At 38.5% G+C, this 27,280-nt stretch overlaps 5 protein-coding genes across 5 annotated transcripts; 3 read left to right on the top strand and 2 right to left on the bottom strand.

Moving 5' to 3' along the window:
- The first annotated feature begins 7,463 nt into the window (after nucleotides 1–7,463).
- Nucleotides 7,464–9,077, top strand: LOC145699833 (D-beta-hydroxybutyrate dehydrogenase, mitochondrial-like). Its single transcript, XM_081777092.1, has 6 exons — nucleotides 7,464–7,722; nucleotides 7,818–7,994; nucleotides 8,038–8,109; nucleotides 8,445–8,591; nucleotides 8,653–8,712; nucleotides 8,757–9,077. The coding sequence occupies exons 1-6, from the start codon at nucleotides 7,465–7,467 to the stop codon at nucleotides 8,943–8,945; spliced, it is 903 nt and encodes a 300-aa protein (XP_081633218.1). The 5' UTR covers nucleotide 7,464; the 3' UTR covers nucleotides 8,946–9,077.
- An 867-nt stretch (nucleotides 9,078–9,944) lies between these two features.
- On the bottom strand, nucleotides 9,945–11,451 carry LOC145704102 (cysteine dioxygenase type 1-like). The gene is made up of 4 exons (XM_081781541.1): nucleotides 11,252–11,451; nucleotides 11,073–11,209; nucleotides 10,661–10,893; nucleotides 9,945–10,274 (listed from the first exon to the last, which is right to left on the bottom strand). Exons 1-4 carry the CDS (start codon nucleotides 11,276–11,278, stop codon nucleotides 10,069–10,071), a joined length of 603 nt encoding a protein of 200 aa, XP_081637667.1. The 5' UTR covers nucleotides 11,279–11,451; the 3' UTR covers nucleotides 9,945–10,068.
- Nucleotides 11,452–11,979: 528 nt separating this feature from the next.
- LOC145706004 (ADP-ribosylation factor 6-like) lies at nucleotides 11,980–13,315 on the top strand. The gene is made up of 4 exons (XM_081783515.1): nucleotides 11,980–12,009; nucleotides 12,053–12,321; nucleotides 12,874–13,002; nucleotides 13,044–13,315. The coding sequence occupies exons 2-4, from the start codon at nucleotides 12,061–12,063 to the stop codon at nucleotides 13,293–13,295; spliced, it is 642 nt and encodes a 213-aa protein (XP_081639641.1). The 5' UTR covers nucleotides 11,980–12,009; nucleotides 12,053–12,060; the 3' UTR covers nucleotides 13,296–13,315.
- Nucleotides 13,316–13,394: 79 nt separating this feature from the next.
- On the bottom strand, nucleotides 13,395–14,696 carry LOC145707138 (uncharacterized). The gene is made up of 3 exons (XM_081784629.1): nucleotides 14,477–14,696; nucleotides 13,612–13,958; nucleotides 13,395–13,564 (listed from the first exon to the last, which is right to left on the bottom strand). The coding sequence occupies exons 1-2, from the start codon at nucleotides 14,541–14,543 to the stop codon at nucleotides 13,675–13,677; spliced, it is 351 nt and encodes a 116-aa protein (XP_081640755.1). The 5' UTR covers nucleotides 14,544–14,696; the 3' UTR covers nucleotides 13,395–13,564; nucleotides 13,612–13,674.
- A 10,840-nt stretch (nucleotides 14,697–25,536) lies between these two features.
- LOC145712268 (putative protein phosphatase methylesterase 1) lies at nucleotides 25,537–27,277 on the top strand. Its single transcript, XM_081789956.1, has 9 exons — nucleotides 25,537–25,697; nucleotides 25,744–25,823; nucleotides 25,893–25,971; nucleotides 26,015–26,100; nucleotides 26,160–26,353; nucleotides 26,401–26,574; nucleotides 26,622–26,768; nucleotides 26,827–26,994; nucleotides 27,067–27,277. The coding sequence occupies exons 1-9, from the start codon at nucleotides 25,626–25,628 to the stop codon at nucleotides 27,132–27,134; spliced, it is 1,068 nt and encodes a 355-aa protein (XP_081646082.1). The 5' UTR covers nucleotides 25,537–25,625; the 3' UTR covers nucleotides 27,135–27,277.
- Nucleotides 27,278–27,280: the final 3 nt, after the last annotated feature.

Here is a 27,280-nt window from a genome sequence, read left to right as displayed (position 1 = left end):
AATTGTAATTTTTTTTAAATAAATTTATTTTTTTACTCTTGAGTTTTTCTAGCTTCAGTCTTGGGAAAGGAAACCGTGTTCAAAAAGCTGTAACAAGAGAATTTGTGAATGTGTTACAACAAATCCCGATTCGCCACGGAGATGCTAAAGAAGCTCGTTGCGGGCTACTTGCGTACTGGAAGCTGTTTGTGTTTGTTTTCGCGTTTTACATTCGTCGCAAGCATCAATTAAAAATCTAAAGCTCAAAATCACTTTTTTATTGTTCTCTTCGCAAAAGACCTGTTTTACAATCAGATAATAAGCTGCTCATTTTTGTTGAAAAACGAAAAGATGCTCAGCTCAAATGCGTCAAGCTCTGAAATAAGTTTTTCGGACGTTTCTTATTCAAGAGAGTCGCAAAAGAAAAAATCGGAAGCTGATGATTTGAGGGATGAAATCACAAGTTTGAATCGAAAAATATTTGAGCTGCAGGTTAACTCAGGATTGGTATCCTTTTTCCTTGAAAAGAGAGGTTTAGAGAGGGATACCCTTAATCAGCAAATGATAAACTTGAGAAAGAACAGGAAGATCGCAGGTTGAATGATCGAATGAGGAAGATGGAGAAAAATCTTCATGATCTTCGATCGAATATATCTTTGTCTGATGGACAAACTACCAGTACAGAAGAATCACAGCTTGAGAACAACAATAATGCTGAAGAAGATAAGGCTCTTGCTGAAAACATTGACACCCTGACCCGAGTTATTGCCGGAACAACAATTGCTTTTGAATTTGCTGCGATCTTGTTCAAGAAATAAAAATTCCAAAAAACGTGCTCAAAAAGTATTCAAACCTCGAAATGTGCGGTTGTGGATTGAGCCGCAAAACAGGAAGTTTGAAATGTCAGTATTTCCTTAGAGCGTGGTGACATTTTCAAATCGCAACTTTTCGTTTCCACTTGTCCAAGTTACTTTATCGCGGATGATCCGCTATTTTGGCAGCTAATTTTACCTTCTCCTCGGTTTCTTTCAGTTGATTCACTTTTGAGGCATTTTTGGATATTGAAAAGTCCGATTTTTCGAACTTGTGTATTTCAACCGCTCGTAAAGCCATCTCATTACAAGTAAACAGTAGAGTTACAAGCATCTGGCACGTGATAGCCGAATTAGCAATGAGCAGCATAAAACCGTCGGAGCTATTTTTTCCAGATCAGCGGAGAGCGTCGGATTAAGTCCAGGTTGTTGCTCTAGCCGGCGAGTTCTCCACTAATCCGGAAGTTTTCGCGGTGTATTCCGCTTTTCCGTGTTTTCGACGAATGTAGCGAAACAATGCAGAACACGGATTGCTTTCTCGGTAAAGCAATAAACGGAAGTGATTAATGAACACCTGAAATGCTGATTCTTTCCCAGACCAAATAAACTGTGACATGGAGATGTTCTATTCGATTTGGAGATAAATATATATTTTTTCTCCTCTGTCTATCAGACAAGGCCTTTGTCGACGAGAGTCTCGTCACGAGACAGAGATCTTGTCTGCTAGACAAATGATTGTCTGTTAGGCAGATTTTTGTCTACCAGACAGATTTTTGTCTACTAGACGAGTTTCTGTCTACAAGACGAATTTTTGTCTACCAGACAAATTTTTGTCTACCAGACGAATTTTTGTCTACCAGACGTTTTTTGGTCTACCAGACGAACTTTTGTCTACCAGACGAATTTTCGTCTACCAGATAAATTTTTATCAAGAAGGTGTTTTTTCGAGAGGATTTTCGTCTGCGAGACAAATAAATTGTCTGCCTGACAATTAGCGCCTTACCACCCTGTTGGTCAGAATTTACCAAACAGGTTAATGAAGTCCGCTTTGTTGACCGTCGGACAGTGCTAACCTGGTGTTGAAAAATGCTCAAGTTTCGTGGCCGAGTCTAATTTTACAACTTTTTCTGGCTCGTTGGAAGATTATCGCCGCTTTTGGAAAACAGAGAGTTGAAATGAGAGTCCAATAAGCCCAAGCTGCCCAGCGCACAAAATCAAAACACAGGACACTGATATAGCTAGGATCAGCTCTGGGAGCGTGCATTTTTCGCCCTGGAGTTTTCGGGAGAAGCAATTATCGGATTTTCAAAGACGAAAAATGAAGAAAAAAACGAAGGAAAAAATGAAGCTGAAGAAGAAAATCTAACCATAACGAGGTTTATTGTCGGCGCATGTTTCGAGGAAGCGCTTGGTCTGCTGCGGTTAATTTGGGGCGAGCGGGGCGCTTGTCCGAGAAACCGACACTCTTGTTCAAAAAGTTGTTCAGAAAGAAAGAGGCAGAACAAGCCATGAATATGTTTCCTACTTCCATGTTAATCATTCTCCCAAAAACGCGAATTCCAGAGTTCATCGATTTCAAAAAGGCAGACTTTTCGTTTACAATTCTGACTCAGACGTAAAGTAAAAATGATTCTAACTTATGTCAGGTGAAGAGGAGAGCAAAAACAGGGAGGAAAGTAAATTCAACGAGAAATCAAAAAGCTTCGAAAATGAGCGGTTTAGGGAGGCGACTCAGCTGCGCGCAAATTATCGGATAGCAACAGCCATCATCATCCCTCTTTGCACAACGCGCGTGTGCGAGCAAACGTTTTTTTTTTGTGTGGCAGTGGTGTCTCTGTCTCTTTGCATAACGTACAAGGATGTGAAGAATTATTGTCAATAATTTATTGCTAAAGAAATCAGACTTTCAAAAGAGAAAAATGAAGTTTTGTTATGAGAATATTCAAATGACTGAGGATGTTAAATGGTTCTCACTCTCTAGTTCCCATCTTTCATTTCTTAATCATCGCTATACTACTAAGACGGCGTGTAAAGATTGCCAGAGGTTTATCAATATTTGATTTTATTAGCGATTATATAACGTTATTCAAGAATAACTCATCAAATGTACGAGGACGGGAGAAACACTTACTGCTCATTTCACAAGAAGTATGGCGGACGTATGTGGTATCCAGAATTCAAATGCCGCGTGAATTCTTGCGAGAGTCGATCAATTTCCTTCGCTGATTACTACTTTTCCACATGCTGTAATGATGCTATGAAGAAGGTTCAGAAGTGTTCTGAGGAAATTGTGTTGGGTCATTTGAACGAGAAAATAAAAAATCAGGAACAACGCAATAGAGACATTTTGACAAGGCTTGAAATGAACCAAGCTGAATTGAATGAGGGTGAGCATAGTTTGCGGAATCTGACGGCAGCGCGAGATCGATACTTGAATTTCAAAAACCCTCCGAGTCTCAATGAAGAACATTCTGGCAATTCATCTTGCAAGATTTGCTTCAATGAGTTTAACACTGATGATCGATTCGAATCTGCTATCACCCCATGCGGTCACAAGCCAAGGTTCAAATTTCAATAAAATTCTATCGGCCCTGGATTAATTAACCTTTGAAAGTACTGCTCTCACTGCTTGACGGAGCTAGTTCCAAAGAAGTGTCCATCTTGCGCCCAAGAATTCACGGTAGACAACATCCTCCGCCTCTACTCCTGAAAGAAAAGCGCCGATCTCTCCAAAAACTCTTCTTTCCTCGATAATGTCACGCAAAATGAGTAATAAATTGTTAGATAATGAGGCCACCTTGACCGCTAGTTCTTTACTTCCCAGATTCGATTTTCCGCTTATTTCACTTTATGGTTACGCAGAAGTCGCCTCGCTCAACGCTGCTAAATTCAATGTTTCGAAACGTTTCACGCTCAATCTCAGACAATTCCAAGCAATTCAGACTCTCACGTTCATTTTTTTTTTGCTGCTTACAGAATGTATTTTAATGACATTTCAAAACAGTTTAATTTTGAATAATAAATTTGTAACTTTTTTTAAAGCCAAAGTGATTACAAATGAAAACGACGCAGTTGAAGACTGGATGGGGAGTGATGATTTTCATTTTAAAAAGAAATTATTTTTTATAAAATAATTTTATGGATCAAGAATATAACAAGGTACACAAAATCTAGTTTTCATTTGATGCTCTCTTTCATTTTTTTTTTTCGAAAAGAGAGTCTTTCTCATCAAAATCGTAATTGAAATAGTAAAATATCTGAAAGCATCAGTTTTATACAGTAAGATCGACCCAAGTTAAGGTTGGTTCGGTTTTTAAATTATTAAAAGAAATGTATAACAATTATTTTTTTATAAAAAAGCTTTCGATCAAATAAAAATTGCAGAGGATTTAGTTTTCATTTTATGTTCTTTTCCATTTTTTCAAAAAAAAAGAGTCTTTCTCTTCAAAATCGTAAATGAGGTAGAAAACGATTTGAGGCCTTCAGTTTTATACAGTAAGATCGAGCCAAGTTCAGGTTGGTTCGGTTCTCATTATTCAAATAAGCAATTTTCAGCTTGAGACTCTTGATTCAAACAGAAAATGGGTCGTGCAAATTCTGCTGGAAAAAATTCGAGCATTGTCAAAAATTATCCTCGATTTCGATTCATAAAAGAAGGTGAATTGGACTTTTATGCGTGGTGTGAATATTTTACTCGTCCAACGGGGCTTTTGGCGGTTTTGGCGGCGGTGGCGGGTGGAGTTTTGAGTTGATGTCCGATGTCGTTGTTGGTTTTAGTCAGTATCGGCGTCGGTTGCTCCTTAATGAGGCGGGCGGCGGTGGTGGTGCAATCTTTAATTGCATTTTGCACTGCTCGGTTTGGCGCCGTGAAATCGTCCTTGCCGCGACGCGACGAGCGCGGCTGCGGTTCCCTCTAATGACAATTCGATGGAAATTACAATCCACGCCCAGAACAACCATCTTTTCTTTGGCAAGCAATGATGGCCGAGTCAATTATTGCCGAAGAAATACTGCGTTTACAGTACTTACTAACGGATTCGAACGAATTATCCCCTTATTTGTACAGAAAAAGAAAAGGAAAAGCGCTTCCGTTGAGACCATTTAATTCCAGCTTCTGGTAGGAAGTCAGAATAATTAACAATGAAAACTTAAAAACTATAAAAACAATGATCGAAGACCGTAGGACCTACAGAGGCTGGTTTTGAATCCAAAATGAGAGAGCCATTTTTGATCAGCTTTTTGATCGGGCTTAGCCAAACTGCTGCCCCGCATCAACAATTTTTGGACTTCTGGGATGATCTTGACAGCTTTGTCTTCGAAGCCTTCGATTTGCGATCGAGAGTTCCATGGAAAATGAGGCGAAAACTCATCAACAGATATGAAGCCACAAGAAAAGTCATGCAACTCTATCAAAATGAAGGTCCTTGCGAATCTTCTCCGATTTTTGAGCTTGTTGAAATGCACGAATTCGATGAGACAAAAACTCCAAGTGAGAACATCGAGATTCTCGGGGAGATGATTAATGATTGGATTCAGGAAACGTGTTCTATTAATTTCTGTGATTTAATTCTCATCGAAAATTCATGTGCATGAACACAAAAAGTCATATGCTTGCACTAAAACCAGCCGCCATAATAAAATTTTGAAAAGATCTCTCAAATTTTTGACCAGATTGAAAAATTTGGCAGCAGTTAATGAGTTTATCAACCGAGATCTCTCAATTTTTACTTCACGAGATGAACTTGAATTTACTGAAGCAGCAGCTTACTGTCATCTTGAAAATGGTTGGCTCGCCGATCCCTACTTCAGGGAGGAGTACGAACTGGTACTGTAGAGTAATATAAGTTTATAAATAAAATTAATAGATCAAGTCGAATTACGACGAGAGTAAAATCTACTGGTTTGATCGTCGTCGACCGGAAGCCTGCGCAAAAATCGGTCATAAGCTGTTTATGTTTTTTGAAAATGCTGATTGTAATGCGAAGTCTCATGCGCTCTGCATGTCTGGTCAGCGAAAAACTCAACCACCAACTGGTCCTTCTCAAATAATGGACCCTTCAGGACTTACGCTGGTTTTTATATTTTATAATAAACATTTACTTTTTTTTTATTAGAGTGACATTAATATACTCATGATTGGCAATAATCTCCGTGAAGCTTTTATTTTTTCTGGAGATGGATCTACAAAATCAGAAGCAGAAATCGAAGGACCTGCTTCAAACTACCCGCGATTCAAATAACATGCACTTGTTAAAGGCGAAGCGTACCTTTTCGGATATCATGAAGTAATTACATCACAAAAATTTAAAAAAAAATGTGATTAGATTTCAAAACTTGACGGATGTTCTTTTGTGAAACAATCAATGCAGCTTATTAATTATATAACGAGTCTTTCTGCGATACTTACAATTGAACAGGGCAGTCTAGGATTAATTTGTTTTCCACGCGATGACGAACATAAAAAATGTGAAATATTTGATGGAACACGTACTTATTCGACACATACTTCAAACTTTCCCCATAGTGGCACCACCCTTGGATTTTATCAAGGACAGCCAACAACAGTTGGTACCTACCAAAATGACTGGAGCAGTGATCTTAGAGCCAAAGTCGAAACATACTCATCTTTTGGATGGTTTTCGTTGGCCGACTTTCCTTAGTTTGCCATTATGATAAGAAATTGAAGCTTATTTTTTTTGTAGCAAGACTCACTCAGTTTCACTTGTTGGTCTCCCAAGTGGAAATCTTTTGGCTATTGGAGGGTTTCATTATAACGAAATGAAACGGAAAAGCCTTCTATCAACAGAAATCTGGCTTCTTCGAGACAATATTTGGAGCTTAATTGGACATCTTCAATCTCAAAATTCAATCACAAATAACGAAGTAAGACATTGAGTTTGATATTTTTAGTCATACAGAGCATGACATGCAACATCATTTAATAATCATAGTTTGTGTTTCAATCTGCACTTTTCATAGCAGTTTATTCTAACAAAGATTCTATTTGAAATTAAAAATTCGAATGAAGTTTTATTATCAAAAACTATTTTTTCTCTCTATTTTTCAAAATACGAATTTAGACAGGAGTCTCGGAACTTACAATTATGGTCGACAAATATATATTTCTTGTTTACCATTCTTCGTATATTCAACCAGAATTACAAATACAACGGATCGAGCTTGACGGCGATCAAGTGATCAAGACCGAACAAATTGACAGTTCCGGGCCATCTCGAATTTACAGAACGCCTGCATATGTGCTTATTCAAGTCTCATCCGACTACTGTGTCTTTTAATCTTTTACATTTTTTAGTTTGCGGAAATAAATCGAAATATTCTTTTTAGTTTTTCAAAAACTCATTCTATCTATGAATTGTTATTCTACCGCATTTTTCCGTTGTCGAATTTGAATCAAATTGAGATGAGTAAAACTGATTTGGAAGAAAGCTTGGAGAGCTTAGCCTGTTTTTATTAAAAACTCGTGTGAAAACATCGCCGAGCCTGATTGAAATAATTTCCTGGAATTAAAAATGTACACTTGGTCGAAAAGTTTGTATGACTTTGATTTGAAGACAAATTTGTTTGATTTTTGAAAGGTCACCGATTTCGGCGATTTGTTATGTGCGTAAGGAGACACCACCCCTTTTTCTGTCGTTTTTAGTTCACTTCAGAGATGGTACTGCATCTAGTCTTCAATTTTATCCGCAACTATGCTGGGAATCACTGCAAGAGAACCGACTTCAATGTCATGTTCATCATCTTGTTCGTCTTCAATGTGCTTTTGAGCAAATTGTTTCCGATCGTACCGTGCTGGAGCTTGATTTTTGTTTATTTTTGCGCCTCGTGCTGGAGGACCAGAATGCTTGACGCTAAAGGAAAGGCGATTCTAGTGACTGGATGCGATAGTGGATTCGGATTTATTCTTGCAAAGGTAGTTTTTGATGTTTTTTCTTAAGGGTATGCCCTTGCTAAAAGCGTTTTCTACAGAAATTGTATTGACTATGGCGCCCTTAATTTTTTCTTCAGGATTTGAAAAACATGGGGTGCAAAGTTTTCGCCTCAGTAATCAATGAAAAAGGCGACAGTGCAAAAACCCTGAAGGGTAATGGAATCACTGTATTTCAATGCGATGTTTCAAAAGATCAAGATATCGAAAAACTCATCGAAGTTATCGAAAAGGAATTGGACGGTAAACCGCTTTGGGTAAGAAAAATGAGGTTGAAAAGAGATTTGAGAAAATTTTAAGGGTATCGTGAACAATGCTGGCATTTCTGCATTCGGCGATGTAGAATGGACCTCGATTGAAATTTACAAAAAGGTTCGTAAAAGAAAGAAAATGATGAAGTATTGGATCACGGGCCATAATCGGCGGCGCAAGATTTTCGTGCCCTAACATGATGGATTTGCATCGGTGTGAAAGGGATGAGCTTAGAGCAGGGCCGAATGTAATCCACGCCGATGCAGCCGGTTTTAGCCGATTTCATGCCAACTCAGCCCGCTTTCCATACTTAGTCACGTGCTCCTATATCTTGCCTTCTTTTTGTCTAAAATTTAAAAAGAAGAAAATCTACGGGTGCTGGTTCTCGTTCAAGTCCCTTTGGAGACAGTCTCTCTTTTTTCTTGAGAATCAAGTTACGTAAGGAATCTTTTCAGCTCATGGATGTAAACGTGTGGGGAGTAGCGCGTGTCTCCAAGGCCCTGATACCCTTGATGCGGAATGAAGGCGGCAGAATTGTGGTCATGGCGTCTGGGCTCGGCAGAATTATGCAACCGAGCAGATCTCCTTACGGAATGGTTCAAGTTAGACCCTCTTTTCTGACCAAAAAATCAAATTCGAACCAAAATTCAAGCTATTTCAAAGTGGGCTGTCGAAGCGCTCGGGGAAGCCCTAAGGCTAGAACTGCATAAATACAGTATTGATGTAAGCTTTGAAAAGGTATAATGGATTTGAAATTGTGTTGAAAGGTGTCGATTCTGGAGCCGGGTAACTATTTGGGAGGAACCCAAATTTTGAACCCGGAGCGGATCAAGGAACTAACCGAAAAGCTCTGGAGCGGTGTAGATGACCGCACGAGGAAATACTACCCAAGAGATGTCTTTGAAAAAAGAGTTCAAGAGCTCACAGGGTCGTGTCAGAATTCTCGAGAACAATGAACCCAGGGTACCTTTTCTTGGAACTGGAAAAGCTTACAGAGGAGATGGAAATGTGGACTTGACTCCTGTGATTGAAGATTACAAAGATGCTCTTTTTGCGAAATGGCCTCTGTCTCGATATCAACCGATGGAACGATACTGGAAGCTCAGATCTCTTGTAACAACTTTTCTGCCGAGTAGATTTTCTGATTGGTTTTATGTACTGCGACATAATTAATAAATGATTAAAGAAAGTGAAATCAACAAAGACTTATAAAAAACGTCCCAAAATCATCAATTTTTTTTTCGTCACTTCTCGAATAAAATGGCCATGTTAGCTTAGCAAATATATGAAGCGATTTTTAAAAGACAGCCTCTTCCAAGATAAATCTCCGTATACGCAAAAAAGTAATAACTTTTCTCCGTCGGAATGTCTGAGCTTCCAAGAGTCAATAGCATGTCTCAAATATCTTTTTCGGATGTTTCTGTGTCTACAGAGACTCTTAATGCGGTCGATACAGGTTTTTTCTAAAATGAAATAGACTGTTAGACTCCTAAAGTAAGAGAGAAATCAACCTCAAGAAAAAATTTTCAGGCATGACAGAGACTGAAGTCAATATGCTAATTAATGCGCGAGTCGGTAAAATGAAGAGAAAAATAAAAATACTAGAAGGCGATCAATGCAAACTCGAAGAAAAAATCGAAGAGTTGCAAAAAAATAATGAAGAGCTAAGAGATCTTGCGCAAAATCAAAATAAAACGATAAACAAATTAAAAACTGAAATCGAAGTAAAACTTATTAAACAGCTATTGATAATCAAAATTTTCAAGGACATTAAAACAAAAGCTCAGTTCTTCGAGTCCTCAGATCTGATGTCGAAGATACAAGAACTCACCGAAGAACTGAAAAACAATCGGCGAATCGATGAGATTTCTGATATTCTTCGCGAGAATTTTGCAAAACTAACTAAATGATTTTCAATCCCAATAACTTATCAAACCAAAATCCTTCTCAATGACTCTGTTTCAGTGAATTTATTTATGAACAGTCTTCAATCAAATGCAGTCATTCTTGTATAACAGGCGAGCACGTAAAATGAACATGTATCAAAACAAAAGCATCCTGCACCAATCTTCTTGTAGCTTATTTGCATTCTGTTGCTCTCTGAATCTTCTGTTGTGGGGTCTGCTTGACGCCTCGGATGGAAGTGTAGGTCATCTTCACTCGTCGAGCCTTGCCAGTTTCTTCGTCGAAAACAAGACATTCATGAATGCAGGGAAAGTAGAAGTGGAGAGTAACAGCGCCTTCTGAAGATGAAGGATTTTCAACGCGGTGGAGTCCCAGGTCATCTGAAAGAACCTTTGATTTTTGGACTACACGTGACGCCCCGCCCTTTCTCGTGAAGTAATTTAACTTAAATGATTTATTTCTTTCGTCTTAATCATTATGAGATCGATTTGAACTCATCCGCCCCACCCATCAAAAAATGATTGAGCAAGATGTTATTCCAAAATGTTATTTGTGACGCAAATTTCCCCGTAGCAATTCTGCTTCCACGTGATGTTTTCGGCCATGTGGGTTTATCTCACGAAAATACATAATGTTTCATTATTACGATTACGCAATAGGCTGAGAGCCGAGCCTCCTGCCCCACCTCCAAAGTGGAAAATGTTAACTTGGTCAGGTGATCCCTCGAGGCCCCTTGTAGTCCAGTCTGATCCAGAGCTCAACTCACCATTTATGTGAATAACATCTCCCTCTGTTCCTACAGTGTAGCCAGTCTCCGTCATTTTCGTCTTCTTCTTTTCTGGCCAGGCGAAGCGGGTTTCTTTGACAGTTCCAGAGAGGCATTTCATGATGCAGTCGGAGTTTGGGTGGTCGTGGATGGCGCTGGCGTTGGATTCGGGCCAGCAGAGGAGGATCAATGAATATTTTCCGTCGACTTCTTCGATTAAATTTCGAGTGTATCTAGAAGTGGATGAATTTGAGGATTAATTTTGAGATTTCAGCTCAACAAAATCGTATTGATCTTCAAAAATATGACTTCTTTGATGGATTTAATTTAATAGAAAGCCAATAAATTGGTAATTTAAACCCTTTCAGAGCTGTTTTCACTACTGTAAGTATTCAATCTCCTGAAAAAGCACCTGTAAGGATCCCACATTGCATATTTTTTCCAGTCATCATTCTTGTAATTCTGAAAGTACTGGACCATAATTTCTGGCGAAGCATCTTTTGCAATCAAAAAATTGATCCCTGCTACTAAATCTTCCATCGTACTTGGCTTAAATCACAGTTGAAAACAAAGATGAGCATCTTTTCTTACCATAGGAACATCGACCGGAAATCCCATCTCTATAAAATCGAGCGAAAGTGTTTCTTGGAAAAAGTTGAAAAGTTAATTAAAAATGAGTTGATTTCGCGCTGCGCCCTCCTTTTTATGAAGCGAAGGTAGGTTCCGAGTTTTTTCTGATTAGCTGAGACCGTGGCGGAACCTGAAACACGCGTTGACGAGAAAAGAAAAATAAAATACAACAGGTCTTCGCCCACAAGCTGGAAATCTTCTCATGAGAAGATAAACGCCTGAGAGTCGGGGTCAATGTTCACAAAATAAGTGACAGAAAGTGCAGAGGGGGCAGGAATGCACACCTTTCTTTCGAAATTTTGTACCCATCGAACGATTCGTTACGTAACGAAAAGAAACCTGCAATTGTCTAATTATAACTGAAAATATAAAATCACTCTATTTTCGGACTCAACCAATTTATGGAACGGGATTTTTGGACTACCAATAAGATTGCTGTATTTGGTCTACCGACCAATCAAAACCCTGGAAATTAAATCATTTCCATAAATTGGCTTAACCCCTATTTTCATTGTTTTTTGATGTCAAACTGATATTTTGAGGCTCTCCTCCATGATATCAAATACAGATATTATCAACGATATGAGTTTATTAATGAATTTTGTGAGTTTTGCTTGGTTTTGGATCTCTAGAACATCTGATTGTTGTGAAAGATAAAAAGAGCGATTCCTCAGTTGAGTTTTAGCTGACTTACAGGTCAGAGCAAACTAAATCAAATCGTAAAACCGTCATTGAAGTTTTCTTTTTACTATTTTTTGATAGAAACTAAAATGGGCAACATTTCGGCAAAAACGCTGGGCAAAAAAAGCAAGAACAAGTTCCGCGTTTTGATGGTCGGCCTGGACGAATCTGGCAAAACGACGATTCTTTACCGACTGAAGATGTATGAAACGTATAAGACCGAGCCGACGATCGGATTCAACGTTGAAGAGTTCTCCAATCAAAACGGTAAAATCTCGATGAACATTTGGGATCTGGGCGGAAAGAAGCATCTCAGACGACTTTGGCGACATTATTATCCTGGAACTCAGGTAAGAAAAGACTTCAAAAAGAAAGATATATAAAAAGTTTACATTCATAAACGATTTTTCTCTGAGAGAGAATTTCTCTCCTATGAGTTGAAAAGAGAGTCTGGAATTTAAAGCAAGTCAGGTGCTTGCAGCGGTTTAAAATCTTATCTTGATCGAGGTAGGTAAGAGGCAAGATGGCGCTAACTAAAAACATCTGCTAAAGTACGTAAAAGAAAGAATTTGGATTTTCTTATGTCATGAATTAAAATGAATCTACACCTATATTTGTTGCTAAATTTTCGCATGGTTTAAAATTGAGTTTAATTTTCGCAAATACTAAATATATATTTTTTTATAGTAACCCGATATTTTACATACTTCTGTCTTGTTAAAATGATTCTTCAATTTATCGTTACCGAATCTTGACAGTTTTACCGTATTGTCGGTTGGAATAAATTATCTTCATACTTTTCTACTGAGCTACACTAAATCTCTTGGATAATGAATGATTTCCTTTTTTATTAAGAAAACTCCATTTACGTAGTTTTTCTTGATTTGAGAAATATCTTTTAGGGAGTGATCTTTGTATTCGACTCTTCCGACGATGAACGTTACGATGTTGCTCGAAAAGAGTTCATAAAAATTATGAACGATCGCGCGATGAAAGACTGTAGCCAAGTACTCGTCTTTGCCAACAAACAGGTACCCAAAACCACTCTAGAATCCCGCTTCTAACTTCTCAGGACGCGAAAAACGCAGTGCAGCCAGAAGATTTGCCAGAGTTTCTTGGGCTCGACACGATGCAAAACGTAAATTGGCTTGTTCAACCTTCCTGTGCAATCACTGGCGATGGCCTGGAACACGGACTCGATTGGATGACAAAATCCTTTACCCAACTTCACCGCGAGAAAAAACGAGCTCAACTACGAAGCGGTCAGCCAAGAATGCCAAGAAGAAGCACTCCCGTCAGAAATGCTCGCCATGCCGTCTACTGATCCTCTTTTTCTTGCTTCATTCTTACTGTATTTATTTATTTATCAATATTGACAATATATTTATTCTATTTTTCGTAAACAAAAGGGTTTATAGTCTATTTTTTATTCATATAAAAATGTTGTTGATACAGTTTTGATTAGCTAAGAAAGTGCGAGCAAAGAGGTGATAAAAAGATAGAGAAATGGAGAAAGGGAGGGAGGCACAAAATTTTCCGAGTCAGTGACAAATTTTTTCCGATGTTTTTTTGGTTTCTGGTTTGCGGGAATATCTGAAAAGGAGACTGTAAGAAAGTGATTGGAGGATTTTCGGACTAACATTGAAAAATATTATACGAGTAGTTTTCACGTCTGGCTTTTACGTTTTCCGAATCTTTTTTCTTTATTCATCATTGCTTTCCTCCTGGGCTGGCTCTTCTGCGGCTTCTGGGGCGGCTTCCTCCTCTGCTGGGGCCTCTTCGGCGGGTGCTGGGGAGTCTTCCTTGGCTGGAGCTTCCTCGGCCTCAGGAGTTGCCTCCTTTTCTGGCTCAGCCTCAGCCTCAGGGGTGGCTTCCTTCTCTGGCTCGGGAGACGCAGCTGGTGCTGGTGCTTCTTCTTCTTCCTCAGCGGCGGGTTCCTCGGGCTTTACCTCAATCGCTTCAGGCTCAGCTGGTGCAGCTTCTTCAGCTAAAAAATCCACTGTTTATTCAAATCGAAAGAAAGCACTTTTCATTCCGAGTACTAAAATAAGCGCCCATTTATGAATAACTAATGATCTGCTTGTATAGAAGGCCGTATGGATAGCCACGTGAGAAATAGCTGAAAGAAAGTGGATAGAAAATAGGTTGGTCAAATACACTTGAACTCGGTAATAGAAGTGTTGGCTAGTGCGCAAATAAGTTCACTCATTTCGCTTAATTGATAGGGCAAACTGAAGCCAGTTCATACTGTCTGTAAGTCACTGTAGTAAGAGTTCAACTCACAGCTAGGCTTGGTCAAAAGACCTGGATCAATGGTTTTCTTCCTTGATTTCAAAGTTCAACTTCGTAGTACAGTATCTACCGGGTATTATCCAGTTAAATATTGATTCTTCTACGAACTAACAAGCTTGTTATCTGATGTTGACCTCCTCGGAAGAAAATCTCCCTTGTCAAACAACTCGATAAACAAAATCACCCGTAACTACAGTAAAGAAAGTACAGTACCTTTTGGTTGCTCCTCTGGCTTCTGGTTTTCAGTTACCTCGGCGCTTTTGGAACCGTTGCAGCCCATGTTCTAGGTGTTGTTTTTCTATCCTCTGGGAAGTAGTACTGAAAGCTGACTGTAGCTCCTCTGGGGTAGCGTGTAGTGTGATCGAGTGCGTGTGTGTGTGTGTTCTGGCGTTGTCCACAGCGAAGAGATTTGAGAGAAAAGTTACAAAACTGACAATCTAAACATTCCGTTTTCAGTTCCTTAGCAACTATTGCCGGTGAAGAAAAAATCCACCAGCAGTGAAAGTGAGCATATTTAAATATACTGTAGCAAAAGTAGCGAGCAAACAGAATTTGTTCTTTTCTGAGGGGCTATAACTTGAGTAGAGTGCAAATACTAGCAGTAGATACGACACTGGTGGCTTTGTTACGTTGTTGCAACTTGAAATTTGAATTTCTATGGGAAGTGAAAGGGACAATGGGGTTTTTATGGAAGAGGGGGTGCTTGAACTCGGTTTTATGTACAGTCAGATTTTGCTATTGGCCCCTCCGTTAGGGTTAGGGGTAAGGTAAAGTGGGGGAGCTCTTGATTGACCAATCAGGAGCTTGATAGAAGGAAGCCTTATTGAGCGATGTCTCTGTAGAAAAAAAAATTGATCATTGAACTTAGTTTTTCTTTTTATCTGAAAATCTCTGAAGCGAAATGAACTTTGAGTAAATCAAAAATTAGAAAATCAAACACGCCAGTTTGGAATTCTCTGTGGGAAAATAAGGGCCAGACCGCGGGCCAGATTTCCTCAATAAATGCATCAAGGCGAGTGCCCAGCGGGGTCATTGAGTTTTTGCATAATTTAGCCCCCTAGCAAAAACGCTAGACCCTCTCCTTTGTCTCTCGCGGTGAATACACAAATTACTGGAGAATTCAATTACCTTCTATTCTTGAATTTATAAAGATGGCAAATTGCACCGTCAAGGTGAAGATTTGGATCTTTCAAAAAACTAATTTTCTTCCTTGATTTCAAAATTTCAAAAGCCGATTCTCTTTAAAAAATGTTGGAGCTCTTTTTTCATAAAAATTAATTTTTCAGAAAAGAATTTGATTTACTCAAATCTGACTGCCGGTAGCCGGGGTCGACATCCGCGGGCGGCAAAAATTTATTGCCCTGCGAGAGGGCTAGAAAATTGCAGCTAACGAGCGGGTGGCGCTTCCGCTGGCCATGCAGCAGCCAGGATTCCGGAAATGCGAGCATGAAGAAATGCTGTAAGAAATTGCTCATAAACTAATTCAGCGCTAGATAGGAAAATGTCACGCTTCTCCGGGCTGGTTCTAAATTTACCGCGGTTCAGGTGTATTTGTCTTTTGACGCGATTTTTGGCACAAAAAACGGGTAAAAAATCCCAATTTTACTCGACACTCGCCTCGGGCAAAGGCAAAACTTGCCCGAGGACATTTAAAAAATCAAAAATCTCTCTGTTTCTCTATCCGCTACAGTCATTTCTGAGCTCTGTTTGTTACTAGTTTCATTTTTATCCTATCTTGGAGACGCTGTTGAGACAAACTGGGGATGATAAAACCCGTCACAGAAACAGATAAATTCCTGACGAGCTGCCATTCTTGTTTATCTTGTCTCGTAGATAACAAATTCCTTTCTCAAATAAAATTAAAAATAAGCACTCCCCTCAAACCAGGTCAAAATCAACCCCAGGGCTCGGCTCTTTCCTAAACAGATTTTGAAGTTTTTCAACAGAAAAAACATTTTCTCTCTTTATAAATTTTTTTGTGCGAGTGACTGTACTAGTCTACTACTGGGCGCTCGTGTGCCCAGACCGTTTCCTATATATCTGTATCATCATTTTTGTTGCTACGACTACCATTTCGTTCCCAATTGTGGGACAACAATCCAAGAAGGGGCAACTTTCTATGAAAACAAAATGACAGGGGTCAAGTCTAAGACTACGAGGTCGTTTTTACGCTAGAAAAGTGTAAGAGTTACAGTCAGATATCTCTCGTTTCCTCTGTCGAAAAGGACTTTTTGTCAATACTGAATGAAATGATCTGAGGGAGAAAAATGTCAACTCTGCTTCCGGTCTAAAATAAGCGTCATTTGATGAACTTTATTATCGAAAACTGGATCTGACTTGATTGACATTACTGTAAGCAAAACTATCAAAATACAGTAAGTCAATTTACTGAGCTCTTGTTCTTATCGCATATGTTGATATATGGTTTAATTTTTTCTTCCTTGATTTTTATCATTTCTCTTGACAAAATGGCGTGATTTTTTCCTTTTTGCTTTGGCGACATAGTAATTACGGGCATTTATATTCATCGCGTCGGTAAATTGCGTCTGGCCTGGGTTCAACTTGGCAGCTCAAAAGGAAAGCATTTTGCTCTAGTTTTGGGAGAAGTGTTTTGGAAGGAGTGAGAACTCGTTCGTCAAATGATCGATCACTTTCCGGAGCTGTTAATCATCTGATGCGCCGCTCAGCTATTTGAGGGACTGTACTTCTAGTCACTGTATTATTGGGCTCTTCAGAAATAGGGATTCCCTATTAGGGAAGAGTGATACAATCAACTTCATATTGCAACGGGAATTTTTCGGATTTCTGATTGGCTGAAGACCAATTTTGAAAGTTCTTATTGGACAAGAAGGAGTATTTTTGATAATCTGATGTTATGGCTTTAATACAGTCTCATATACAGTTCTTAAACGCGAGAGACAAGAGTCTTCTTTTGAGAATTTTATGAAAGATGTGATTTCTGAGAAATTGATGACCATTCAGATTTTGTCCAAGTGGCAATATCCGCACTTGTTCTTGGTCATATTTTTTCTTTGGTTTTGCGGTGAGAAAATTTTCGACATTTGCGCACCCGGCCTAGGTGAGAAAAGGCAACAAATGCTTCTCGTTGCTATGTACCTTTCTGGCATTTGCTGATGGTAGTTCTGGATACTCTCCATAATAAAAACACCGAAATGTCAAAAGTGGCGACTGATTTCGCCATTTTATGATTTCAAAATTTCACCTCCCACTGTTTTCGTTTCGCTTGTTTTAAGATTCCACGTGACGTAGTGGGAGACAGTAGTCAGAAATGAAAGTTTGATTTTGAAAGTTCAAATTCTCCACTTTCAAATTTGAAGGGAACAAAAATGACGTGGCGGAATTCTTGAAAGCGTCAAAATGCCACTTCTGAATTGGAGACAAAGTCAAGTCGCTACATCAAAAAGTTGCTATGTACCAAGGGCTCGCACAAGCCAGATGTTTCTGTTTAACTTTGCGTGACAGTAAAAACAAGTCAGAATGCTTAAAAGAATCAAAAACTGCTGAATGAAGTTATCAGCTCAGATTCCTGATTTATCGCATTGATTCGATTTTTTTTTAATTTTATTAAAATTACTCACATAAACTACAACATTGAATCAATGTACTTTTGATCAGATAAAACTGGACAAGAATGATAACTTATCATTGATAAGGATAAAGCTTCAGATCTTGTTTTTTTTCATTGATTCAGAACCATCATTTTTACGAAATTTACCATTTTGGAGGGTGGCGGGCGCCTAGGTTCACAATCGGTTGGTTCACAATTTTGTGAACCCGGTTCACAATTTTGTGAACCTGGTTCACAATTTCGGTCAAAAAAGTGACTCAAACTGACTAAAGGCGCGGCTGTAGAGAAAGTTTATAACGTCAAAAATGAGTTTCTCTTTGAAATCAGGCGCGGAGCGCATACAGACCCCTGATTTTATACTTTTAAAAATTTTGTGAACCGGGTTCACACAGATTGTGAACCGGGTTCACAAAATTGTGAACCGGGTTCACAATTGTGAACCTGGGCGCCCTACACCCATTTTGGATGTTGAAAACTTCACCAGGCAACTCAGAACTTTGATATTTAAGAAGACGCAAAAGCCGGTAAAAACTGTAAAACTGTCAAGCTGGTAGCGAAGAGCAGTCTCATAGCGACTTCCTTTTTTCAGAAGAATTTCTTCTTCTAAAGAGAGCTATGGTTATTCAAGAAGATAACCAATTAAACGAAGATGCGATTACAAAAACTAGAGTCCGGGTATTTTAGTGAGAACGTACTTATTCAAGCTTAACTTTATAAATAGTGTCTTGATTGTGATTGTGTTGGTGTTTTGAAACAAAAAGGGGAGAAGGTTTATTTATTTCCCGAAGAAATTTTAACAACGCGAAGTATTCATACTCAAAGACAAGATTTCAAAAAGGAGAAAACATGGAAGAAAAAGGTAGTAGCAAAAATGAGCTTTGCTCAACACGGATTTTCTACAATGCCTCAAATGAACTCCTATCTTGTAATCGGTTCCCTGTTCTGGATAACGGTCATGCTCATTGGTAGATTAGTCTGATAAAATATTATTTAAATTATTTAATACTAAAGCCAACATACACTCTCTGGAAAAATCGCGCGGCGTAACAACTTTTTTGACTTCTACTTGCAATCGTAACTACAAAAAATGCATCCGAATCGAGTCAATGGACTACTGCGGTCATCTTATGAAGCAATGTTATGAAACAAAGACATTTACACTTCCGGGACCCGTCTCCAAAATCGCTGATAAAAAAGCTGAGCCACATGTTTTCTCTGAAAAAGAAAATGAAGTCAATCTCCTTCGATGCAAGAAGAAAAAGTTCTATGACCAAAAAGTCTGCCGTCATCTTTGCTCGAAAACACTGGTGTTGAAAACAACAAGGACTAACCCGATTTCTCCTTGTGAGTCGATGTGCTTTCAGCTCACGAGATCATCTGATTCTGCTGGAGAAATTTGCCCAACCGAAAAGTTTTGCAAAAATGGATGTCCTTGTTTATTCTATGCATGCGAAAAATTGTCACAACAAAAACTAACTCCAGTCTTCAATCTGGGGAAAAATCGGACGATAAATTCTGAACAAGAAAAAGTTGAAGAGAATTCAAAAATATGGATAAATCGTCGGTGGGAAGATCGAAAGATGAAAAAAGATATGAATAAGAATTTTCCATTGATTTTAGCAGATTTAACAGGCATCAAAGCTGACGTTGAAGTTGACGCTCCTGACTCTTTCTACTCATATGAATGTTTTTCGATTGTTACTTTCAATCGTAAATAATACAAAAACGAAAAGCGGAAAAGTCAACGGGTGCCACTTTTCTTGATGGAGAGCACTATCTAGTCGATGCGATTGGCAATTTAATAAGACTCAAGGAAAATGGGAATGATTTGATTTTTATCAAAAATCGACTAGTTGGATTGTAAGTATCTTCTTCTGTTTCGAGTAGACTGGTTCTATATACTGTGGGCGAGAGATATCACGACGGAGTCTGAGGGCCCGGGGCGGGGTTTTGAATATTTCGCGCACATTCAAGTATTTTCCCATGCCTGATGGAGGACTTTTACCTGGTGGAAGACCCAATTGATGGAAGATAGGTCTAACCTAGACTATTTAAGATAAATTAATCTTTAACTTATAAATAGATAATATTTTTAGAAAATCTTGGTCATGTGACTCTTGGAGGACCCCTGGAGGACCTTTTCTGGTGGAAGACCGGCCTTCCTGGAAGACCCTTAAAATTCAGCCCCGTTCCATGATTTTTGAATTTAATCTATTTCCAATCTATTCCAATCTATTTCCCCCTCCGTCGTGAAATCTCTCGCCCACGGTATAAATATTTACAAATATAAAGGGATTTCTTTGTTTTTCATTACGGTTCGTCCATTGGGACTCATTTTATTGAAATTCGTCTGGAAGAAAAAGAAAAGAAGGTTTTTCCCGTTGTTGTTATTTGAAAAAGGTCTAAGAAAAAGCAAGAGACTTGTTTCTTAATTTATTAGTTTAAAATCAGATTTTTTTATATAAATTATCCAATATTTTCAAATTTGGATCTACAAAAGCTCACCATCCGGAAGACCAGACAAGTGCTTTTTCTACGCACCAGAATATAATCTCAATCGTTTCGAGGAAGCACAGGGCTTTATCGCTAGTAACCATTTTAACGCGAAAACGTCTTCTGTGAGCTTCAAGGGAGTATTCTATCTGATGAGTGCAAGACTTGGTGAAAAATGGATCAAATTATCAACAACGAAGGCTTTGAATAGAATACGAAAAAGCGAAGAACTAGAGAAAGGTTGGAAAAAGGATGAAATCGCGCTACCTGTTGAGTTTACAGACTTGAATCTTGCACATGTTGTTCCCTTGTAAACGGTTTAATATTAATAATATTATATTATGCAAATATCTTAAATGCTTATTCTATTACGAAATTAATTTTTAAACTAATAAAGATTGACCTGGGGCGGCTTTTGCTAGTTCTAGTGACAAGAAGTATTCATCTCTCAAATACGCTGTACTCGTTATTGTTGGAAGCTAATGGAAAATTTTTAACTCTGGGGAGTGAGTGGATCGGGTCACTTGTCAATTATGAGGAACGATCAGTCTGTTTTTCAAATCAATTTTCCTCAGATGACGTTCACTATACAAATCTGATGGGGACAAACAATGACGAGTGCGAATACTTTATCAACGGAATCAACAATAATGAGAATCTCTTTATTCAAAACTATGTTTTTGACTCAACGTTTCAGATCCAATTTAATTTCGGAAAGGATTTTTATCATGGAAGCTCTTTTTAAAAGTCAGTTTATTATAGATCCAAAATAAAAGACAAAATCGAGCTTGATTTCACTCAACTTCAAATAATAAAGAAAATGCATGTAACAAGCAATCCATATTTTTCATTTCACGACGATGTATTTCCTGGTTTTGTAAAAAATGCCGTTTCGCAGCCACGATTTCCACAAGGTGCTAGCTCTCTGACACGACCGTATCCTAATACTATTGTACCGAACAATTTCTTCACTTTGCTAAAGGAACTTCAACACGTTTCGACTTTCGTTATGAAATTTAATGGCCCGGAAAGCTTAAAAATTCAAATAAAGGTATAAATTATACCGTATAAGTCCTACCGAATGAGCCATTATTTATCAATAATAATTCTTATTTTTCAATATCAATTTTAAGAAAGCTGAAAATAATGAGGCAAAAATTGTTGATCTCAAATTCTTCGACGGAAATTTGTTTTTGAGGCTTGGAAATTTCAAAAATCGCTCACTATGGATTGATTCTCATTTTTTTCCGGGGAAATTTGCTCTGAACTCAAGTTTATCGGAGTCAAAAGTTCTTGAGTTCAAATTTAATTTCACCTTGACGACTAAGTCAGCATCTCTTGAAATTATCGAGGAAAATGAGTGTGATATACAAATGTGCAAAAATATTATCGGAATGTCGAGTTTGACTGGGTTTGAAACTATTGATGACAAGAGAATAAGAGTTTTCAAATACGATCAATGGACTGAAATTAAAAATTTCATTTATTCCACAGGGCAGCCGACTCAATTAAACGTCATTTTTCCGTTTACCCATAGTACAAGGGTTCTATCTTCAATTTCCAGAAAATTCCAGCGTCTTATAAAAATTTTTACAAGAAACGATCATAAGAAATAGATTTTTCATAAAATTTCATGGTTATAACTTATAAGTTATAACTTATATACAACTATTCAAACTTTATAATATATCTTGAGATATTCTTGAAGGTTTGAAAAAAAAATAATTTGCACAAAAATCATCATTGGTGTCTTTAGTTAGGGTTATTTACATATGGGGTCCACTGTCATTCATAAGTTCGAATTTATTCAAGCCTAAAGTTGAGGATATTGAAGATAGTTCCCTTGAGTCCTCCTTTTGCTTTTCTTGGGGATGGATCAGTTAGAGAAAATCTGTCCATCAAATCTCCAGATGAGCAAATTAATGTGACGATTGCAGAATATATTATGTACTCGGATTATGCCCTCGTCAAGAATCAGATTCACATTTTCGGAGGAGATATTAATAGGAAAAAAGTAAAAATAACACAATTGATAAAAGATAAGAGTTTATAGATCGCCAGACTTGACAAATGCAAGTTTAAAGAGCTCTCTGTCAAACTACCATTCAATGCGACTTTTCCTTCTGTTGTAGCTTTTGAGGAGGGTTTAAAAGGTTTAAAAGATATTTATGACAATTATATCAAGGTGGTAGAAATAGCTTTTTTCGAAAAAGGGCGGTTTTTGACTGGCGCTAAAGATAAGAGAACTTTAGATTTACACATTTTCTCTACTAGTTTAGATAGATCCATCTTAGATCTAAGAACATCTTCCTCGAAATTTGTTTTAGTCAACAGATTTTTGAGTAAGTTGGCTCAGAAGCAACTCATCTAAACTGCCAATTTTGGCGAATTTTCAACCTCGAATATCTCGAGTCACGTGATAGCTAAAAAAATTCCATTTACATTTTTGTGAGTTTCAATCACTATTCTAGGATCATTTCATAAGACATTTCGCTATCATAAATACATCTAAGATTTTCTTATTTGTAGCGACAGTCGAAAATCAAGAAAGCTGTTTCTACCCCCTTAATATATTTTAATTATTATGTTTGTAAAGAAATAATTATAGCACTAATTTGTTTCCCGAACTCTGAAGAAAGCTGTGCTGATTTTGACGGAAACACTGTAAGAAAAACTGCTGGGCCAGAGAAAATATACCAAGGTTATCTTGGAATATATAATGGTCAACCGACTGCGATTGGAGGTCGACACCAAAATAGAGCAGTCGAGACATTGACAAGAAATAGCTGGATTTCACTTATAGACCATCCCAGGTAGACTTGAAAGTGGACTTCTGAAAATACGAGATTTCAGATTTATAGAGGGCTTTTCTGTTGTTGGACTCTCTTCCGGAGCTCTTCTTACTCTCGGAGGATATGACTATCTAAGTATTGATTGGCTTAGTGATATTTGGCGATTGAAAGAAAATAGATGGCAATTGATCGGATATCTTGCAAAGGAACAGTAAAAACATAAAATTGAATAACTATCTTCCTTTAGGGCCTTACAAGTTCAACTGCTCTTGTTGTTGAAAACAGTATATTCGTAGTTCCTGGACTCGTGATTGACGATATGATGGACAATTCAATTCAAAGAGTATATCTAGGTCAATGTTTTAAGATTCAGTAGCCTTTTTAGTATTCGAATACCAATTTTGATTTTCTAAATCCAAGATTTTTGATCAGAGTTTTTTCCGTAAAATTACTACTTTATCACTCGTAAGAACTCCTTCAAGACAGGCACTCTTTGGGTGCACCAAATTTGGACTTTTTGAGAAGATTTGGTATTCGAATACCAATTGGTACACGAACAGAGCGTTTTCCGTAGGGGTCTTTTATGCAAATCTATCCCGTCTTTTGAAACATGTTATATAAGATCCAGATGAAGAAACTGCTTCAACTGATGTTGTTGCGATCAGAAAAAGTTTATGGGATACCCTTCTTTGGAACCCTTTGCTTTTCGTCACCCCGGTTGACTACTGTAGCTCTGAGTAATTAAAATAAAGAAAATCAAATAATCGAGTGCTTATGTACCAAAGTTATGGTAGAAAACTTTATTGATTTATTTCCGGTTCATTAATTTTTAAACACGGCTACTTTCAGTGTACTGGTAGTCAACAGGAACTCGCAGAGCTTTTTCTTCTTTTCTCACAAGTTTCTTCCATCGGCCCTCTCTCAATTCCGATCCATCGTGGCGCTAGATTTTTTTCAGTTGTCCTCGTTGATTCCAAACTCCTACCATTCTCATTCCAAGCTCGCCAGTTTCGGGATCAACAGGAAATAAATCTGCTTTGAAGGCGACTGGAACTTGTTGATTCGTTTTGAAGCTAAAAAATGTTCCCTAAAAATTCTAGAGGCGAGTTTCCTTACACTTCGTTTTCAACATGCAGCGAGTTTCCGCGACGTTTTGAATCTCCAATGCTCACTGAAAACTTCAGCTCGCAATAAGCAACGGCTAAAACATGCTTTACAAAACAATTTCATGCAAAAAATTTCAGTTATAAAACATGTTTCCTGTGATGATATAGCAAGAATCAAGTGATGAAGAAACGATTTCATGATTTTCAAGGTCCAAGCATAAGCCGCCAATTTTGAAGGCTTCGTTGATTTCTTGAACTGATGATTCGCGGAATTCCACTCTAGAAATTGATGATTGATAGAGATTAGAGGATCCTTACTTGGCTCTGAAGAAAACCTGAGTCAGGTTCTAAAGAGCTAAAATGAAAAGCCGCGGAGCGGCTCTATTTAGAACAAAGCCGCAAAGCGGCTTCGCCAGTAGTAAGAGATTGAAATTGTTATACTGCGAAGCCGCTTTGCGGCTTGAATTAAGAAAAAGCCGCTACACGGCTTTCAATTTTAGCGCCTTAGAACCTGACTCAGGCTTTCTACACAGGTTGCCGAGCCCAGGACCCTTACTTGACTGTTTTTCTGACGCTATCGACAATTCGAGTATATTTTCCATCCAGTAAATCATCAAATTTATACTTTTCCAAAGGTTCAAGCACGATTTTCGCTTTAAAAAATCATCAGAAGAAACCGTAGCGAGCCTAATTCCTTCTCAGACAGCTTGGGCTTGGCGAAAATCTCGTGCGCAAATGCATCGTTGGCGACTCTAAACCGATTGTTGCGTTTGATGATCACCGAAAAGGGTTCAAAAAGGGAGGATTCGTCTAAATACGGGCAGGCGATCCATTCTGGGCCTGAGCGATGGTTCAGAGGAGAAAAAGTTCAAATGAATGAAAAGTTCCTTTTTTTGCCGAACCAGAACTAGAAGAGATTCGATGATGCTGTTGCGAAGCGGGTGCCAAGCTTTAGGAGGATCTGTCGACTTGATTTTTTGATAAAACTCTTCTGAAAGCGGATTCCAGTCTTGCATAGTTTCTCTGGTTTTTGTTAATCTAACGTTAGAATCAACAATAATCGCAGGAAATTCCTTTTTCTAGAGAAAATTTTCAAAAATTTTCCTGAAATTTTAAAGTTTTTTTCTCATTTGAAAAATTTAAAAGTGTTCAAAAATTGAATTCAATTTGTAAATTTTTCGTTTCAACCCTTCTTATCAATCTTACTAGCGAAATCCTCATTCTTCCAGCAGCGCGCATCTCTTCCAGCGCTCTCTCCTCCGCAGCGCACCAATCACCCGCCGATGGAAAAATGGAAAGCCACTTTTTCTCGAAACTCCTTTCGATTTCTCATTCAATATTCTTCTCAGAGAAAAACACATAGAAGCCTTCAATAAAAGAGAATGAGTCATAATATGGATCCACTTCCTCCTCGACCGCCTCATCCGTCGAATTCTGGCACTAGAATGGTCCCTGTAAGTCGAAAAACAGCGCTAGAATGACTGTTAATGTGGTTTTAAGCCAGGAAGACGACCAAAAGATTATTCTCCAACAGATTGGGGCGATTACTGGGCGGAAAAGAAGACGTTTCAGAAGGACAGGAAAGTGTTTTACTCGATTTTGAGGTCATTTGGGGCCGTTTGAGGTCAATTTGTAAAAGACTCAAAAAGCGATCTTTTCAACTACTACACGATGGGAAACGAAGAATCGAAATGCTGCATTCTAGTGCTCCACGGCGGCGGTTTCTCGGTCAGACAAGCCACAAAATGCCAATTGAAAAACCTGTTTTTAGGGACTTTCTTTTTCGCTTTTTGGAAAGAAGTTGAGAGAAATGGCGGATTGCTTCATTATTGCTCCTGATATTCGTGGGCACGGAGGGTCACGGGTTCGAAGGAAGATTGACAGTCATTTTTTATAGAAAAATCTGTATTTTGAAGGTCAAATTCTGAACCCTGGAAAGATTCACGATGCTCAGATGAATCAAATCTCAGCATCGAAAACATGACGGAAGATTTGGTCAGTTTCTATGAAGAAGTGGTTCAGTCCCGTCCGACGGTGATTATCGGACACTCGATGGGAGGAGCGCTCGCTGTTCACGTCGCCCATCGAACTCCTTGTATTGGGCTTGTAGGTACATACAAATTCAGAAACTGCATGAAATATTTATTTCGTCTTCAGTGATCGATGTGGTGGAAGGAACAGCTCTGGAAGCCCTACCAAGCATGGAAGTCATCCTAAATGGCCGCCCTGGAAAATTCAAATCAAAGGATCAAGCAATAGAATGGGCCGTCAGAACAAATTACATCAAAAACATCAATTCTGCCAAAATTTCCATGCCTGGCCAAGTCCAAGGTAAAAAGTTCTGATTCAGAAATTGGAGCTGTTTAATCTTTGTTTAGATAAATCACCGACTGACGAAGAGTCGACGGATCAAATCTGGCGAATCAATTTGAGCGAAACCGCGAATTATTGGCGAGGTTGGTTTGAGGGCCTTTCTGAAAAGTTCCTCTCCGCGCCGCCTGTGAAAATGCTCCTGCTAGGGACGGGTTAACAACGATAGAGAATTAGAGAAAGAGGGAAACAGGTCTTAACCCAGAAAAAAAGCGGGAATGGACAGGCTGGACACGGCGCTGACAGTCGGACAAATGCAGGGGAAGTTCCAACTTTCGGTGATGCCCACTGCCGGCCACGCGATTCACGAAGACCAGCCGCAGAAAGTTGCTGAACTTATTGCGACTTTCATTACGAGACACAAATTTGCCACCGCCAATCGTGAGTTATTCAAGAATTCCCTATTTTTAGGAGTTATTTGCTTCTATAAACCAAGTTTAACGCCGATTATAGCAAATTTCACTCCTCAATCAGCGATTCCCGGACTCGGAGGACTTGGCAGAATGCGGGGGATGATGTAATCCGCGATCGGCTCCAGCCAAATCTGCTTGAGAGTTGCATGAAGATTTATACACACATTCAGAATCTGCTGCATCAATATCGTCTATATACTGCAATTTAAAACCTGTCTCAATGTTCATATAGAATGTATTTAAACCCTTTCTCT

This window comes from Oikopleura dioica, chromosome 1 (genome assembly GCF_907165135.1).
Source record: "Oikopleura dioica chromosome 1, OKI2018_I68_1.0, whole genome shotgun sequence".
Lineage (NCBI taxonomy): Eukaryota > Metazoa > Chordata > Appendicularia > Copelata > Oikopleuridae > Oikopleura > Oikopleura dioica.
This window is presented reverse-complemented; position numbering and strand designations above follow the sequence as displayed.

Excerpts from the sequence above, each read along its gene's own strand:
- LOC145699833 (XM_081777092.1), top strand. The coding sequence starts at position 7,465 with ATGGTACTGCATCTAGTCTTCAATTTTATCCGCAACTATGCTGGGAAT. Across the intron at positions 7,995-8,037 it reads TGGACGGTAAACCGCTTTGG|GGTATCGTGAACAATGCTGG; the intron begins GTAAGAAAAATG and ends GAAAATTTTAAG. Across the intron at positions 8,592-8,652 it reads CTCCTTACGGAATGGTTCAA|TGGGCTGTCGAAGCGCTCGG; the intron begins GTTAGACCCTCT and ends GCTATTTCAAAG.
- LOC145704102 (XM_081781541.1), bottom strand. The coding sequence starts at position 11,278 with ATGGGATTTCCGGTCGATGTTCCTATG. Across the intron at positions 11,210-11,251 it reads TTCCGGTCGATGTTCCTATG|CCAAGTACGATGGAAGATTT; the intron begins GTAAGAAAAGAT and ends CTGTGATTTAAG. Across the intron at positions 10,894-11,072 it reads GCAATGTGGGATCCTTACAG|ATACACTCGAAATTTAATCG; the intron begins GTGCTTTTTCAG and ends ATCCACTTCTAG.
- LOC145706004 (XM_081783515.1), top strand. The coding sequence starts at position 12,061 with ATGGGCAACATTTCGGCAAAAACGCTGGGCAAAAAAAGCAAGAACAAG. Across the intron at positions 12,322-12,873 it reads ATTATTATCCTGGAACTCAG|GGAGTGATCTTTGTATTCGA; the intron begins GTAAGAAAAGAC and ends AATATCTTTTAG. Across the intron at positions 13,003-13,043 it reads TCGTCTTTGCCAACAAACAG|GACGCGAAAAACGCAGTGCA; the intron begins GTACCCAAAACC and ends CTAACTTCTCAG.
- LOC145707138 (XM_081784629.1), bottom strand. The coding sequence starts at position 14,543 with ATGGGCTGCAACGGTTCCAAAAGCGCCGAGGTAACTGAAAACCAGAAG. Across the intron at positions 13,959-14,476 it reads GCCAGAGGAGCAACCAAAAG|CTGAAGAAGCTGCACCAGCT; the intron begins GTACTGTACTTT and ends TGGATTTTTTAG.
- LOC145712268 (XM_081789956.1), top strand. The coding sequence starts at position 25,626 with ATGAGTCATAATATGGATCCACTTCCTCCTCGACCGCCTCATCCGTCG. Across the intron at positions 25,972-26,014 it reads TCCACGGCGGCGGTTTCTCG|GGACTTTCTTTTTCGCTTTT; the intron begins GTCAGACAAGCC and ends ACCTGTTTTTAG. Across the intron at positions 26,575-26,621 it reads CATGCCTGGCCAAGTCCAAG|ATAAATCACCGACTGACGAA; the intron begins GTAAAAAGTTCT and ends ATCTTTGTTTAG.